At 37.0% G+C, this 17202-nt stretch overlaps 1 protein-coding gene across 1 annotated transcript in view; it reads right to left on the reverse strand.

The window, feature by feature from the left end:
• Window positions 1-17202, reverse strand: part of PLXDC2 (plexin domain containing 2) — a 258828-nt gene that overhangs the window by 13012 nt on the left and 228614 nt on the right. Inside the window, exon 13 of the mRNA XM_059467961.1 lies at window positions 6655-6815. Within this exon, the coding sequence (XP_059323944.1) occupies window positions 6655-6815 (161 nt within the window). The remainder of the gene's footprint in view (window positions 1-6654; window positions 6816-17202) is intronic.

Here is a 17202-nt window from a genome sequence, read left to right on the forward strand (position 1 = left end):
TGTACATCCAGGGTTGCCCCATCCCAGGTGCAGAATCCAGCACTTTCCCATGCTGAGCTTCAATGGTTGGTGATTGCCCAGCCCTCTGATTTGTTGATGTCTCTGCAGGGCCCTTCTGCCTTTGAGGGAGTGAAAAGCTCCTGCCAGTTTTGTATCATCTGTGAACTTGCTTAGTGTCCCTTCCAGTCCTGGTCCAAGTCACTGATGAAGCTGTTGAAGAGCACATGGCTGAGGATGGAGCCCTGTGGAACCCCCCTAGTGACAGGTCACCAGTCTGATGTCACTCCATGCTCTGTAACCCTCTGTGCCTGAGCCATGAGCCAGCTGCTCACCCATCACAGGATGTGTTCATCCAGCTGTGAGCTGGACATCTTGTGCAGAAGGGCTCTGTGAGAGACAGTCCTGAAAGCTTTTCTGAAATCCAAAAATCTCATTACACCAAATGGCTCCCCTTGATCAGCCCCATGGGTTACCTTGTCACAAAAGGAAACCAGTTTGGATAAGCAGGACTTTGCTTTCATGAAATTGTGCTGGCTGTGACCAGTGAGTGTGTTGGCTTTAAGGTGTTTTTCCATACCTCCCAGAATAAACTTCTCCATAACTTTACCAGGCATGGAAGTGAGACTGACAGGCCTTTAGCTCATGGGGTCCTCCTTCTTGCCTTTCTTGAAAGCTCAGAAAGCTTACACCAGCTTCCAGTCAGCTGGGACTTCTCCATATTCCCAAGACTGCTCAAAAATCATTGAGTTTCTGTGATGACATCATCCAGCTCTTTGAGGATTCCTGAATGAATCCCACCAGGCCCCGTAGATTTCTAGGGATCCAGCCAGAGCAGCAGCTCCTGCACATTTCAGGATTGATTGGGAGTTGATCATTCTTGCAGTCATGGTCCTCCAGCTCAGGGCACCCTTGGTCCATCATCCTTGTTGAAGACAGAGGCAAAGAATGTGTTAAACACCTCTGCCTTGTCTCTGTCCCTATTTATGAGGAGACCATCCTCATCCCGTAATGGAACAATGTTGTTTTTAATATTAACATATTTGAAAAAACTCTTTTTATTGTCCCCCACAGCTCTGCTCTACTGACCTTTGGCCATATGAATTTTCTCCCTACAGTGGCCAGCAGTGGCTCTGTGTGTTTCCCATGTCATGTGGCCTTGATTCCACTGGGCATACATCTTCCTTATCCTCCTTATTTTCAAGAGAAGAGTCCTGTCAACCAAGATGGCCTTCTGCCATGAATGCTTGACTTCTGACATTTGAGAATTGCCTGCGCCTGTGCCCTTAGGAGGTGATGTTTAAAAAGTGACCAGCACTGATGGACTGCAGCACCTGCAAAAGCTTTTTCCCAAGGGATCTTACTCACTAATTCCCTGAGCAGTCTGTAGCCTGCTCTCCTCAGGTCCAGAGTCGAGGTTTTTGCATTTTTCCTTCTGTTAACAGAGACTTTAAACTTGATCTCTTCCTGGTTACTGTGGCCAAAATGGCTTCCAATCTCCACTTGCTCACAAGATCCACCCTGTTGACAAGGAGTAGATCAAGGAGGGCATCTTTCCAAGCCTGTTCCATAAAGTTGACATTCAGGTTTTTAGGAATCTTCTGGCCTGGGTTGTACCAGCTGTGTGATGTTCCCAGTTAATTTCTGGCAAGCTGAAGTCTCCCATAAGGACAAGGGCAGTTGACTTGGAAGTGTCTCTTAGTTCCTCAAAGAATAATTCATCCTTGTCCTGTCCAGAAGGTCTGTAGTGAACTCCCACAATGGCATCTGCATTATTTGTTTGTCCCTTGATTCTTACCCAGAGGCTCTCAGCTGTGCCATTGGCAGCTGTGAGCTCCACACATTCTGCCCCTTCTATTCCATAGAGTGCCACCCCTGCAGCTCTCCTGCCCTGCCTGTCCCTCCTGGAGAGCCTGGAACCATCCAACAGGGCACTCCAGGCACAGGATCCATCCCACCAGGTTTCATTTCTCAGCTGTGGCCAGATCATATTGCCTTTGATTCCCAATGGCAGAGCACTGTGATGACAGCTGAGGTAAATTTCAAGCCTCAAAAGGACTTTGGATCACAATATAAGGAAGGAAGGGAAGAAAACCACAAAGTATGCAAGTGTAAACTTGTGTCCTGCAAACCTTCTGTCCACTGATAGCTGAGTACAAACATGCAAAAGACAACTGAATAAAAAGTAATCAGACTTATACCTAATTTTTTAATTTGCTAAATGTTCCCTGGACATTAATTGCTGTCAACACCCAAGTTAAAGCAGATATGTAAATAATTAAAGATTAAAATTCAGGAAAAAGAAAGAACACAAGGGGAAAAAAAAGGGAAGAATTAACATATAAAACTAAAGCTTCAATTTAGCCCACAGCTCATTGAAATCTGAGCAAATCCATCTGGCTGAGCTGGGAATTTCTTTACTCCTCTTTACATTGAGCACTGGGCCTCTAGATCACATACGCTGTGATTGTATCACAGGTATGCAATCCATGACATTCAGGACATCATGATTGGCTTCTTGGCCATCAAACCTCACATTCTGAATACAAGTATTCTACATAAATTAGTAAATCAATCAATCAATCAATCAATCAATCACTTTTTCATTGTGCTATAGCTAGTGTGTAGTGATATATGTTATAGCTAGATTTCTGACTTTGTTGAGAAAGTAATGAAAAGCATTATTTGACATGTATACTACTTTACAAAAATCAGTTTAAATCAGCTCAGAGCAGGATTCCTCAAGTTAAGAGTATGTAAAGTGACTAAAGAGAGGAAATTATTGGCAACTAAGTAAAATTCAATGGAGAGGAAATACTGCAAGGTTAATGATAAGTAAATAAAAAATCAAGGCTGCAACATCTCTTCTGTCACTCTGCAAGCTAATCTTTTGTCAATATTTACTCTTAGCTCTTAGGAAGAGCCTGCATTCATTGGAACTTTGACTGAAGCTCCCTTGACTTTAAAAGCTGATAATTCGTTCTGTCTTTGGGCCACCAGAGAAGTGTCCAACCTAAACAATGAAACACATATTGAAGAGTGTAGAGGCTGGAAGAAACAGGAAAACAGAGCATTTTGATTTGAATCTTCTACACACTTAACAAAACGTGGAAAATTTTTGAAAATGCATTGAACTGTTTAGATGGTATTTTAAAATTGCACACTAGCATAGGCAAATTGAATAGCACTGGCATTTAAGATTTCTCACACTCTTTGTTCAAAATAGGGATTTTTATTCCTGATGGGGCTGCACATGTGTGTTCTGCTCAACAGGCATGAAACAAAAAACCCCCAGAGAAGCATTTTTGTCAGAATTTTACCTTTTAAAAGGTAAAAAAAATTAATAGAATAATGCCACTATGTTCTAAGACAATAGCTTTTGTAGTAAATGGTATTTTTCTTGGCTTTTCTGTATTGTTTATTTAAACCAACTATCCTGAACTCAGGATATCATTTAATGGTGTTCAGAGGTGCCACAAGAGATTGCCTTTATCAGTGTAAGAGTAAGCAGCACAGTCAAAGTCTGGGTGTATTTATTCTTATCTGGAGAGCTCACTTCATGACAAACATGAGTTGGATTTGAGATGAGCTTTGTGAGAACCTGAGAGAAGAGGTAAGTGAATATTGGGTGATATCTGCAGAGAACATAAGGAAGAAAGAGACTTAAATCCTCAGATACAGGATCAGTTTATTACACTGTTCTTTATTCAGTAACCACTCTTGACTATAAAACAAATCTACTAAAAATTCCTTACATAGCCCTTAACCTAAAAAGCCCAACAAAATCTGATTGAAACTGACATTTTACCTACCAACTAGTGATAGTATCTTAGATATAAAAAGAAGTTTTTTCTATTAATTATATAGATTTTTGAATGAGTGCTATGTTTAATGTCTATATGATGCCTCCATAAAATAACTTCTTTAAAAGTAAACACAAATTTGCCAGGTTCCTGTTCCATCTTTTGGCCAGCCTTAGAATTATATTAATTACTAATGATAGATAAACTGATGTGGATCTTGATTTGACTTGAAGACTTGATGGCAGACTAAAGTGTATTTGTAATTTTTTAGACATCTGCAGGAGGGTGATGCCTGTCCATCTGTCACATCTTGTTTTAACTGTGCAATGTGCTTATTAATCAAGAGACTCATAGGAAACAGTATTATTTTCTGAAATATTTATGTGCTTGTTCTTATTTCATGACCAAGTCCATGGCAATCCTCTTGAGCTCTTTTCCTAGAATGGTAATATCAGATCCATATTCCATTAATTTCCCATAAATAATGCAGCTTGTCTTCTGTGCTGCGTGGAGTATCATGTTATCTGTCACAGTTTACTCAAATATTTTTCAAATGCACAAATGCAATAAAGAATGATTTCTTGTAAGACTGGCCTATTTATACCAGTTTTGCCTGATTATTTTTTTGAACTTCATTTTCAAAAGGCAGGTATGAGAAGATATTTTCTTCTTGCATTGCTAACATGTAAATCCTATAGATCAGATGAATGTAAGAATAATACAGTCTACTTATTATTCTTTTAATTGATCAAACAACTTTTTTCTTTGAAAATTAAATTATTAAACTTATTAAAAGCAATTTGATTTCTGGAATGGATTAAATTGCTCTGTTCTAGACTTACGATGCCAAAAATAGTTTAAAAGTTTTGAAATTTGTGTAAGCATTCTGAGGTAGTCATCCCCTATTTCATCCCTTGCGATTTTCCCCACTACATCAGTGTTTGCACCACTCACAGGAAAAGGCCACCCCTTCATGACTAGTACTTTTTACAATTCTTGCTAATGCTGGTCCTTCACAAGTACCACATTTATCCTAGTAACCAATAGAGAATGAAGGTTATACCTTGTTTTGAATAAATTTTATCTTGACTGATTTCTCCTTTCTTTTATACAGGAAGTTTTATGTTTTTCTATTTGTTCTAAATGACTACATTGCTTGCTGAAAGACATGTTAGCTGTGATTAATAATAGATTAATAGATTGATTAATGGCACCTAAGGATTAGATTCAGTGGAATGAGTTTAACAACACTGATTAAGGCATCTCTGTTTGCATGATGAGTATGCTATCAATGAAAGAAATAAATTAACATGCCCTTTCTATGTTTAAAACAGACAAACAAACAAAAATTGTGTATTGGAATTTGGAATTCTTCTCTTGTTGAAAAGTAGTGTTGCCATTTACTTAGCCTTTTCTATCACACCATGACAGATAAGAAACTTGCTTTTAGTAGAGTGAAAGAATAGAAACTCAATCCATATAAATTTAATCTGTGTGTGAAAAAAAGAAAGGGACAAAACCTTCCCTTTCATACAAGGACTTCAGTGGAATTTTGTTTGTCTATATCAACAGTGAACTGGCTTGAAATGCTGCGTTAACATGAGAGAAAACTATGTGTTATTACATGGATTCTGTTCCCTGATGGTTAGCACAGTTACATTATTAGAACAGGAATACTGATAAACAATTCATTCTGATTTCTGTCACTACAATTCCATCTAAGAAGAATATTTATTATAATACGATGTTAAAGATGAATCATTCTGTTCATGTTCATGTCTCACTTCAATTCTCATTGCTGTCACTAACAATAAATATCTACATTTTCCTGGTCCAGGCTTTTACCTAAGCAATCCCTAAGGTATGTCCCTAGTGACACTTCCAGTGGTTTTGCATCTTCACTGTTGTCCAACAGTAAGTCTCTGAGCTCTTCATATGAGAGGAATACCACAAATGGGGGGTTCTGAACAGTCACCCCTTTCTTTCATGTTCAGCAAATCTGTACTTATCACAAGGCAGGGGGATGTTGAGGAGTTAAAGAAAATAAACCACACAGAGGTGTAGGAATTCATGGGTTTTTGTGGACACAAAAGCCTATGGAGATTCTCCTTTCTCATATTTTTGTCTACAGCAGAACTGAACTGACTAAACGTCAGCATCTGCAATGTAGATATCTGCACCTAAGGTAGCTATCTGTATTTGAGGGAGAAAAATGTCAATTTATCTAATCCTAAAGGGGATGTCTCAAACAGGTAAGATGAATCATGGTCTAAAAGAGTCTGTTTCTACACTAATACAAAGAGCAGAAGAAATGATAGATGTTAAAAATTACATGAAAATATTTTCCACACTCAAGACAAAGTGTAAAAAGTTTCCTTTAAATGGTGTAAAGAACAGCTAATACAAATTTCCAGCTAAAAGCGAACTAGAAGTCACTTCTGTAGAATTAAGAATGAACACTTTTTTCCTCCCTCCACAGTAAAATTATAGAAAAATTATATGTCCTGAAATAAAGTGACAGTGCACAGGAAAGGTAATGGAAAAAGGAGGAAAATGTTGTGAGGAAAATGAAGGACAGGAAAGAGAAGTAGTGTGGTATCTGACATATATCTCTTAGATATATGTCCTGTCTACAAGCAAAAGAAGTAATAGCAATGGTAAGCTAAAGGAGCAGAGTGACAAGCATGCTAAGAACAAAACAAAATTCCCTGCTAAGAGAGCTCCTTTTCTTCAAGGATTACACACTGAACAAGAAGACACTTTTTGATTCAGTTAAGAAAGATCTATTTTGGAGTCTCCAAATACCCCAGCCAAGAGACAGGACTAGTGACACAGAGTGTTGCTCTTGTCTTACCTCTATAAAGAAGAGACTAGCTGCTGATGTTGGATGATGGTACATGTAGACAGTCACGAGGATGGCTGCAGCCACAACGAGCACCAGCACCAGGATGCCGACAATTAACCCGGCGTGAAGCGTTCCGCCTTTCTTCTCTGCCGCGCTGTCGTCTGTCGAAGCTGCACAAAGAGCACACTTCTTAGAACTGTAACTTATGCCTGACCCATTCCATTATGGCACAGATGGCAACTGAGCATTTGCTTTTTGTGTGTTACATGTACCTCATTTTCTACAGCCCAAGTTGGAAAAAGATATTAGATGTCTCTTTTCTACCACCAGGTACTCTCATAATCTTAATGAAGAGACTTTCACATGTTTTACTGATTCTAATAAGATAAATTATATTAATATCTTTTCTTTTGAACTTAAAATGGACAGTCTGGAGTTCCTAATTGTCTTTATAATACAGTTTGCTTTGATTTTCTTTTAAAATTATTTCAATTATCCCACAGAGAAAAAAGTACTAATTGAATACATTTTGAACATTTTATTTTTCTTTAAATATTCCAGTTGAGACATGCCACAAACCCTTGTGAGGTCTAGGTATTAAACACATTCTGAAAGCCTTATTCATTAGCTTGTAGATGAGTTTGGAACTGATCCTTGCAACTGAATCAGACAGCCAAAAGTGCAACAGATGGATGCAAATATCCTGCAATATTTTGATCTTGGTCTCAATAGTATGCTTGTCATACCAATAGTATCAATAGTCATACCAAAGTATTACAGAAGACCATTCATTTACTAAACTTGATACCAAGAAGCCACTCGTGCTATGCTCCTGTCAGGATACAAGAGGGTTGTCTGTGTCACAAGCAACTTGTCAGCAATGCTTCCAAAATAAGTGACTGAAAGCCTCTCAATAACAGTGTAACCTGTGGGGGAAAAGTTTCTCAATATATCAACCAACACCTGTAGAACTGGTTGTTCTTCATCATACTCTTGCACACAAGAATTGCTGTTCTGCTCACTTCTGCAGGCAAAAGAGCCATTCAGAAGTCCTAGGTTTAGGAAACACCAGTAGAGCACTGGTAATTTGACTTCACAAACTTCCATCATTCTGCTACATGTTCCTCACCCAGAGGATTCCTGGGCTCCTCAGGGAGGTGCTTACAGCACCAAGCCTGACAGAGTATAAGAAGCATTTGGACAATGCTCTCAGGCACATGGTGTGACACTTGGGAGTGGTTCAGTGCAGGGCCAGGAGTTGGACTCTGTGGTCTTTGTGGGTCCCTTCCAGCTCCGCATATTCGGTATGTCTGTGATATTCCAACTGCTTTCTGCTCTTCTGGAAATTCCTCCAATCACTTTCATGGGTTACTCCATACAACACCTGTCTGGTCTTGCTTATGAGAAATTTTCTTTCAGGCCCACTTTTAAATTTCCTGCCACCATGCTCGTTTGGCAAGCGGACTATAATGAAAATCATTGATATCTGCAACCATCCTTTTTGCTGTGCCATCCCCTTGAAATATTTGTTTGGTTGTCTTAGTGCTATGTTCTCTGAGGTCAGGGGCTCTCTTTTATTTTTTCTTTGAAGACAGATATGTGTTATGAGTATCACTTCAAACAAATCACTGTAATTGTTACTAAGAGGAACAACAACAACAATAGCAATAAATGTACATGGTCTTTTATCATTCATCTGATTTGAGTTGAACACTTCACTCTAAAGTTAAAATTGAGAATTGGAAAATATAGAAGAAAGGCATATTGATGCAGGTAGTGGTAAATGTCTTGCATGAGGGGCAATAAAAGAAAAGAGGAACAGTTAATCTGAATGCTACAGCCCATACATCCATGTATGGCAGCATGTTTCTCTCCAGACTAAGGAAGGTTGCATGGTTGGTTACCCAGCAGATTGCACAGCACCATTGGAACAAAAGGGAGAAAAGGAAAATGAAGATGCATTATCTTAGCCAAGACATATATCTGACTATTACTCCATGTAATAGTTATGCATCTCTGGGGATAGAGAAGGAATTTTTGTCCGTATTTCCTCAATCTTGATTCAGTACAGTCAAAACCCCACAGTGTTGCTCTTTTCTGTCCCCTAAAGAGAGCGACACTTTGTGGAGTAAGGAACTGAGTAACGGAATCGGAAGATAAAGCAAAAGAGCCCAATAGATTGGGAAGACAAACTAGCATGTAGGAAACATTAATGATTTTAATAAAAAATTGCAAGCATGATACCCACTCTGGTACAGCTAAATCCTACAGGTATCATGCTTTTTAAAAGGTCATGAGTATCTGTTCACACAGGAACTTCAGTTTTAATTGTACTGATTTTGGACATGAATTTTGAGTTTGTTTGAACAGGATCCAAAAATCAGGTCTCTCCCTGCTTAAATCCTACAAAGGGATTTACTTTGCTTTCTTAGAGCTTAGTTCATACAAATGTATAGGAGTTTTGAAATGGAAAAGTAGGTGTCAGCCTATGATTTGATTTGATTTGATTTGATTTGATTTGATTTGATTTGATTTTCACAATACATAGTGTGAACATTTCCAGGCAATTCTTTATACTGAAGTAGAGGAAAGGAGATATTACCTAGAGTGTGGAATTTCTATTTTTCAAATTTTCAAAATTTTCTTCTAAAGGGTCATTAAAATACTTTCTACTAGTTAGAGAACTATATAAAAAAGGATGCAAGATTCATGAAGACAGGAAAGAAAAGTGATCAAAAAAAAGATTCCTCTTCTTTTCAGACAGCAGAATCTTTTGCTTGACATAGCCATCAATATTCACTTCATTTGAGAACAGATGAATGTATAGAAACACCAGTCTTAGTTTCTGGTCATGCACTGTAACAATATTTAGTACTTGTACATATTTTTCAAATTTCCATACAAAAGGAAATTAAGCAACTGAAAGGCCATTAGAAAAGGCCTGTTTGGTCTACATCCTCTTGGTTGGACTGTTAATTCCCATGGATGAACAGTTTGTTCTGAGTCACCCTACTGAGAAGGAACTGTTCCTGCAAAGGAGCAGAGAATTCATAGCTTCTTTGTCTCAAAATTATCTTTTTGACAGTTTCATACTCTTTACTTTAATGTCATATTTGTGCATAAAAAAATACTTTGTCATGTACTCATTTTCAGGCTGATTTGCACTAAATGAGCAATTTGTATTGTTACTATGTTATGGTTGAAGGCATAACATCATATTCTGCATTTTAAAAAGTTCGGGACTTCAGCAAAGGTCCAACAACTCTATAAAGGTCATCCCTTTAATCCCTTTTGATCTGATATTTTCTCAGCTTTCAGCATCCAGCTTTGCAAACTAGAGCAGTCTCTTTGAAACAGCACAGGTGTCAACTGCCTGCCCAGATTTCTGCTAGTCAGGGGTGGAGCACTGTGCGGACATCAGTGCAGAATGCCAAATGCAAAAAAGAAAAAAAAAGGAAACAAAAGAAATGCTTTCCTTAAATTACATCAAGTTTAAGTAACCTGTAATTTCCATAATAGAAATTCAGTCCATTGACCCCAGGGCTCAAATACTCATGAGAAATTGATTTCACTCTCTTTGCACAGAGACAATAAACAACTTTGTCAACACTGAAAATACTCTTTGCTGCAAAATCAACAGTCAGTTCTTTTAAAAAGCCACCAAGGGAAATAGATAAAAAAAAAGGGACTTGGAAACTTTTTCAGGTGTAGAAGTCTTACTAAGATTATCACAGCATGTCTATTGTTCCAGGCAAGGCTATACCCATGGAAGGCTATTTGTTTTATGACCAGTCCTTTCCCAAAAGCAGTTTTCTCTATGGAACTTTCCCCAGACTTTCCTTTTCTTATGCTCAAGAAGCAATTGTTACATATAATATACTCTATATTTTTAATGTCTTCTCAAAATCTTAAATGTATTAGACTTTTAAGCTGAAGGAGTCTGTTAATATCTCCAAGGTCAGTCTGCTTCTCATAAGGTGCTGAATGACTGGATAGAAAGAGCAAGTAGCCTTTTTTCCCTAATATAAAGGCACAGAATGAGAACAAGAAATAGCTGTACTGATTCTGTAATGTTTAAAAAAATAAAAGTGAAAACACAATAAAAATGTCCCTATTGTTTCCATTAGAAACACATAAACTATAAAATCTTAGATTTAAAATAACTATTATGTCTCTAGTTACACTTGGGCTAGCTTCTTTTGGTGTAGGAAAACAAAAAAAACTCTCAAGGAATGAACATTGAAAATCTTATTTTGCCATGGCACACAGGACTGTGATGCTGACTTTAACAGAACAAAGACACAAACTGAAACTGCTTTTGTGTTTACAAACTGCTGCTTGCTCTTTGTAAACACATTCGGGGTACATTGGCAACATGATTTTTCTTATAACTGCATAATAACTCTTGAGGTCTGTAAAATAATGAAATGCATTGTTTTTTACTATCTAATTTTAAAGTTTACAAAAAGTTTCTACTGTGATAGTTTTATACATGAGAAAATGAAATTGTGATACATACAATCACACCTCTTATGATATGAGATACAAAAGAGTTCAATTTCCAGAGATTATGGTCTCTGTCTGTGAGAACAGATATACAAAATATTTTACAGGAAAAATGAGGAAAAATAGATGAACTTCTGGTACTTCCTGGCTAGAAAATTTCCTTTATATAGAGTGATGTGGAACAAAAGGTGAATGACAGACAGAAATGCAGAATTTCATTGCAGACTTGGAAAATAAAATTTTGCTTTTCCCTCCAAAAAAGGCATTCCTTTTTGCTCTTGAATTTTGATCAGATGGCAAAAGACCATCTGGAAAAAAACCCATTCGATTTGAACCTCCAATTCAAACTCACTTTTATGCACATGAATCATTAAGGGATAAAACACAATACCTTATTTGACCCTCCTGACTGACACACAAAGCCAGGGATGTAGATGATTTAAACAGCAACAATCAGCCTGAATATGATAACTCAGTCCCAAACTTGGTTCTTTTCTCCCCTCTTTTTGGCAGAAGAATGCATTTTCTCCTTTTTGGTTAGCAAAAGAGCAGAAACCTTCTCTTGCTTCATGTTCTGGGGCAACTATAGATCAAGTTCACTCACCAGCCCTCCACCCTATTACATATATATTTTCTAGCCTGGAAACTGTGACACTCCTGTTTGTATGACAGTGGGTTTGAGTTAACAGGCTCCTGCCAAGAGGGAGAACATAATGTTTAGGACAGCTGAGCACAGTCTTACAGGTACAGTGAGCTCACCAGATTTTCCCTCTCTTCTGGGCCTCCATTTACATCTGGAATATGAATCTACCAGGAGACTTCTTGCTTTATGAGGCAGGTATATGGTTCTTCACACACAAGTTTTTTCCCTGTACATAACACAGATTCCTGAAAAGATGATTAATGGTGTGTGGGAGAGAATAAGGGAATGTGCAGTTGGAAGGATTCTCCAGAGACTCAAGGGAATTCCCATAAAAATTTTCTCTCTACCTCTTTTAGGAACAGCATGCTCTGGAGTTCTCAACCTATTCACAGTAATGGAGTGTGATTTTTTTGATTTGTGGGTTCAATCCCTTAGCATTTGTTAACATTTTGAGGTTAAGCCATAGCTTTACTGGTTTCAGGATGATTTATTAAGTTATAGCTCAGCTAATGCTTTAAAAATTGATTTTCAATTGCATGTAAGGAATGAAAGGTGGTCTCTGAGTGAGAATATTATGAACTATAACACACAAAATCAGAATTCAGTATCTGGCTTCACTATCAATTTTCTGTAGGAGCCAGGGCAACTCAGTAAGTCTCTCCAAGACTGTTCAACTGCTTAGTGTAGTAAATTGATGAGAGTCCATTACAATCAAATCCCTCTGTTTATAGGATGACAGTACTCTAAATATGTTAGCTAAGGGCTTTCATTCTTTTGCTCTAAAATATCACCTAATGCTACAACATTTGTCATCTGTATTAATTTTAGTATCAATTTTAGTTTGATCTGGTAGAGACCATGTAAACCATTACAATACTAAGGTAGCATCAAACAGTTGCCATCATGAAGCTCAGTAAGAGCCATGAAGGACCACTCCATTTTTCTGTAAAAGCAGCTGATTCAAGTTCCGATGAAAAAAAAAAAGTTAGCTATTTATAAGAATTCCAATTCTGTCACCCCATTGACTCTTCTTAACCCTACTGAAAGCAAACACAAGACAATAAGGTAAAGCAGGCTGTTCCTCTCGAATGCTGTGTCTAATGCCTGTAGAGTTACTCACCACAGTGCCCACCACATCTTTGGGACACAGAACAACTTCAGATATTTCAACTTCAATGCAAAATGCACAACTATATGACTTTCCTTCACCTGACCATAATTTTTGCCATTCTTTACAGTGGCCATGCACACTGATGTCAAAGACGAGTGAGCAGAGAAGATTGGATAAGGCTACTAACTCCATGTAGAATAGGAAGTTAGAGACAGAAGATCACAGGATCGTTGTGTGCCCTAGCTGTCACATTGCCATAGCACTGTGACAGCAACAGGAGCAGATGATAAAACACTAAAGAAAGCAGCCTTTTCTTACAAGTTATCCCAGTTTTTTGTAGTCCTCCTTAAGATCTGCACTTAGAGCTATGTGGGGTTTTTCCATTAACCCTTTGATCTGGTACAAAGTCAGCAAAACGTAAATGTGTGACTAACAAAGTCAGCTGTGTGCCTTTACAACAAAGTCATGACAACTGTAAGAGTAGAATACCAAACATCATTTCGTATCTGTCTTAGAAAACCAAAGAGAAACAAAATTAGTACGCTAGATTTCAATATATGTTGAAGTGTCTACACACAGCTCCTCTGTTTTTTTGACATCATGCTTCTTCAATGTGATATATAACACTTAATATGATAAAAAATTCCCTCTTTTGCTCAAGGAGAAAGTGATAGTTTCTTTCTAGGGGTTATTTGGCAACAAAACTGGGATGTAGTGGAGACGCAAAAATTCTAGAAAGGGCACAACTCTCTTTTTATAAGAAACCTTTAAGTACAATTCAAAGTACCATGAAGCAAGTGGAAAATAATAGCTTATTTATGCAACCAATAAGAATAAATATTATTGATGTAATATTCTATTTTTTCAACCAGAATGGATGAGTTCAGCACTTTTCATTTGTACTTGCTTTAAAAAACATGCTTGTAGCCTACTGGCCACTGCATGTAATATGTAAGATATATTTCTTCCTGTGTCTGATGCATGAGGAAGTTGGGAATATTTATGTAAGAGGCTGTTGCTTTTCCAAGCTTGCGTTCTTGGCTTTGGCCCAATTATACCATACTGAACCCCAGCAAGGCTGTATAGGCTTTCCTTAAATCCCAGGTTTCACTGGGAAGAAAGAACTTGAATTACACTTGCCCATCATTTCGTGTTTCATACAGTAATATACTATGGTAGATCCCACACTTTTTGCTAAAAGCACTGCTTCCTATTCTGAGTGTTAGAGCTGAATTTGCAGGAAACAGAGACCTGCATTTAGGGAAATTAGCTGGGTCTAAATTTCCACTTTGATCATACCAAAGACAAGAGAGAGTTCTAATTTTTATCAAGACCTGTCTCTAATGTGAGCTGAGAAGAGGCTGCTGAGAAATGAGAGAGGAGAAACAGCTTGGAAAAAGTTCAGCGAGAAATAGAGAGTAAATGAGATGTATTAGTATTTCTTAACCTATAATCTGTAGTGTGAAATCAAATGCAGGAACAATCCCTTACTTATTTGAGTTACATTTTATTTGTTCCTTTTGGAATATCTTTCCTACATTAATAAAAAAAAGGTAAAAAAAAATCAGATAACCTCTGTTTGCAGGGCTCTTTCTGGTTTATCTGATAATGAAGGTGATTATTTTTTCTTGAATCCATATATCTTCATATTTTTATCCTGTGAGTACATTTCTATCCATCACCACCTAATCCACTTCACTCTGGTCTGACACTTTTTTTTTTCTTCTATTTGTAAGCCTTCATAGAAACCATTTCAAAACTTCTCTTTGGTAAGATTTTATTTATACAAATACAGCACATGGCATAGCACAGATAAAGTAAACTTTATGACCAGTTTTCTTCAAGGAAATTCTTGCTTCAGTAATTGTGAGAACCCTGCAAATTTAGGGGAACACCAGCATTTTTGAGTCAGTGGAACACACAGAAGTAAACATATAATTACATAATCCATTAACTAATTTCAATAAGATTTTTGCAATAATGATATAAACCTTAAATCCTCTTTTTTTTTCATGACAAAAGACTGGGAAAAAAGTTCTAACTCTTGGCCTGCAGGTTTCTGAACAGGAATGGAAACAAAACACATGAGCTAGGACAAACTGAAGATAATCGAAGGAAACCTTGGGTGCCTACAAGATGCCACTCTTAGTATGTAATTTAGATTTTACTCTGTATCTTGTAGAGTTAGGCACCCCATATAGTAACATATGCCAGCCTGGGCACTCCTTTTAGCATGACATTTAATTACTTTCTCTTGCCATTGGCTAGGAGAAAGGCCTAAAAAACAGCTTGTGGACTCCTGGCTAACACCAGATGAGATGAAGCATCTGGAAGGTCATTTCCTGTGGCTAGGCTAAGTTCTTTCAGTAAAAAACAAGCCATATCTTGTCAATCTTATCTTATACAAAGTCTGCTTTAAAACAGTTTTAAGCTCCCACAAAAGGTTATGTTTATAATTTTTTGATTTATTGTGTTTTACTTAAAAATTGGGGAAGACTCAGTGACTTATTAAGCTGAGTCACTTGGTTTTGGATTGTGTGGTCATAATAACTTCCTCTATGAAAAAAATATTTGTTTTGCCTGAAAAGCTGGCATATTTCTTTGGTGACATATATCTAATTTTCTAAATCATTTAGCAACTTAACATATTAGAAAGAAAAAAGTTACATGACTCGTGTCAGGTATTAGATGGTGTTTTATGTCTTGCAACTGGAGTTCAGGGTACACAAGAAAAAAAGGACTACATTTTCTCTATAATTGAAATTAGGAAGACAGATGACTTATGGAAGCTAGTTTCCAGACATAGGACACAATTGGAAAAAACAGTCTTGAGTAAGTTTATCACTGTATATAAAGTATATAAAAGTACTCTTTTTCCAAAACTTTGTCTACATTTTGGTCATTTGTAACTGAGTTTCCTAATCTCTCAAAATAAAATTAAGCCCTCTGTAGCGCGAACGTTAATCCTGTTAGTACATTCCTGTTAGTTGTATCTAGATCATCTTTGAAAATGTCCAAAGTGAAAAAAACATGATACTGACATTTCCTAGAACTACATATGCTGGGATGAACTTGTTAACAAATAAATTAAACAGCTTTTTTTCCTTCAACAGTTTTTTTTTTTTTTCACAGCTTTCCTTTTTTTGAAACAGAAATTTCTGTATGAAATTGATTCACCTTGAGGAAAGAAAAGTGAGGCATTTGCCTGATACCTGCTGTCCAAAAGACATAGACTTTTCTTTCGAGTTTTAAAGCTGAAGGACTGTGAAGGACTCATGACAATCTAATCATCAAGACAAAGTGTCTAAAAATGTCAAATAAAATCTCTAGATGTGCTGGCCAATCATCTAAATCATCCACCAGAGAGTTCTCAACAAGAAAATATTGCATTACAGGATAGCCATGGCCAATTGTTCACATTTTTTGTGAAAAATTAGGCTTTTAAAATGTTTAGTCAGTTGTGTTAAATTTTAAGAAAATGAAAAAGCAACTGAATCTGAAATTAATAACAAAAAAATGGTACATTTTTAGTGCTGGACATCTCTTAGAACTTATAAAATGCTTGTCATCTTAAGGACAACCAAGATATAACAAAAATTGTGATGGCATGCCACCTGTGTTTTAAAACAGTCTAGGCATGCATTTGTCATGTCTGTAAAGAAAGAGGGCAGACAGAAGAAACAAAGCCAAGCAAATTTGAAAAGTACATTAAGATATGCCACAAAACTGTGGCTGCATTACTGTACAGTCGCAAAAGATTTTCTCATATAATTAAAAGGTCAAAGCAGTATGAACAGAACAAAAAATTAAATTTATAACAATTTATAAATTTATAAGGTTTGGTTTCAAACGTTTCTAGACAGAGGTGAAATGTAGAATTTCTATGGAATCCTTTTGTTCTACCTAACCAGATATCGACTGCTATCACCCAAGGATACATCAAACTATAGGCAATCATTGATCCAATATGGCTTTGGTTTTCCATTATAAAGGGCTCCCTTTCATTAGAGTTTTAAAAGATTTAGTGTGAGAAAGTAAAGACCCTGTATTCATGAGCTGGAATAATCTACTCTTTATGAAAGGCTGACAAACCACAGAGAATCAAAGAATGTGCCTGCGGCTACAGAGGTTTTATCTGAGTCTAATCTAGGGGACACTAGAAAATTCAATGTATAATTGAAGATTCATCAAAAAGAGCTTCTCAGATTCAAAGATACATTTACTGTGTGAATGAGAAATCCTGGAGTGTTGCTTTGCTTTTGTGTTGTTTGAAGTAATTTTTCTTTTTTTTAATTTC

This window comes from Ammospiza nelsoni, chromosome 1 (assembly GCF_027579445.1).
Source record: "Ammospiza nelsoni isolate bAmmNel1 chromosome 1, bAmmNel1.pri, whole genome shotgun sequence".
Lineage (NCBI taxonomy): Eukaryota > Metazoa > Chordata > Aves > Passeriformes > Passerellidae > Ammospiza > Ammospiza nelsoni.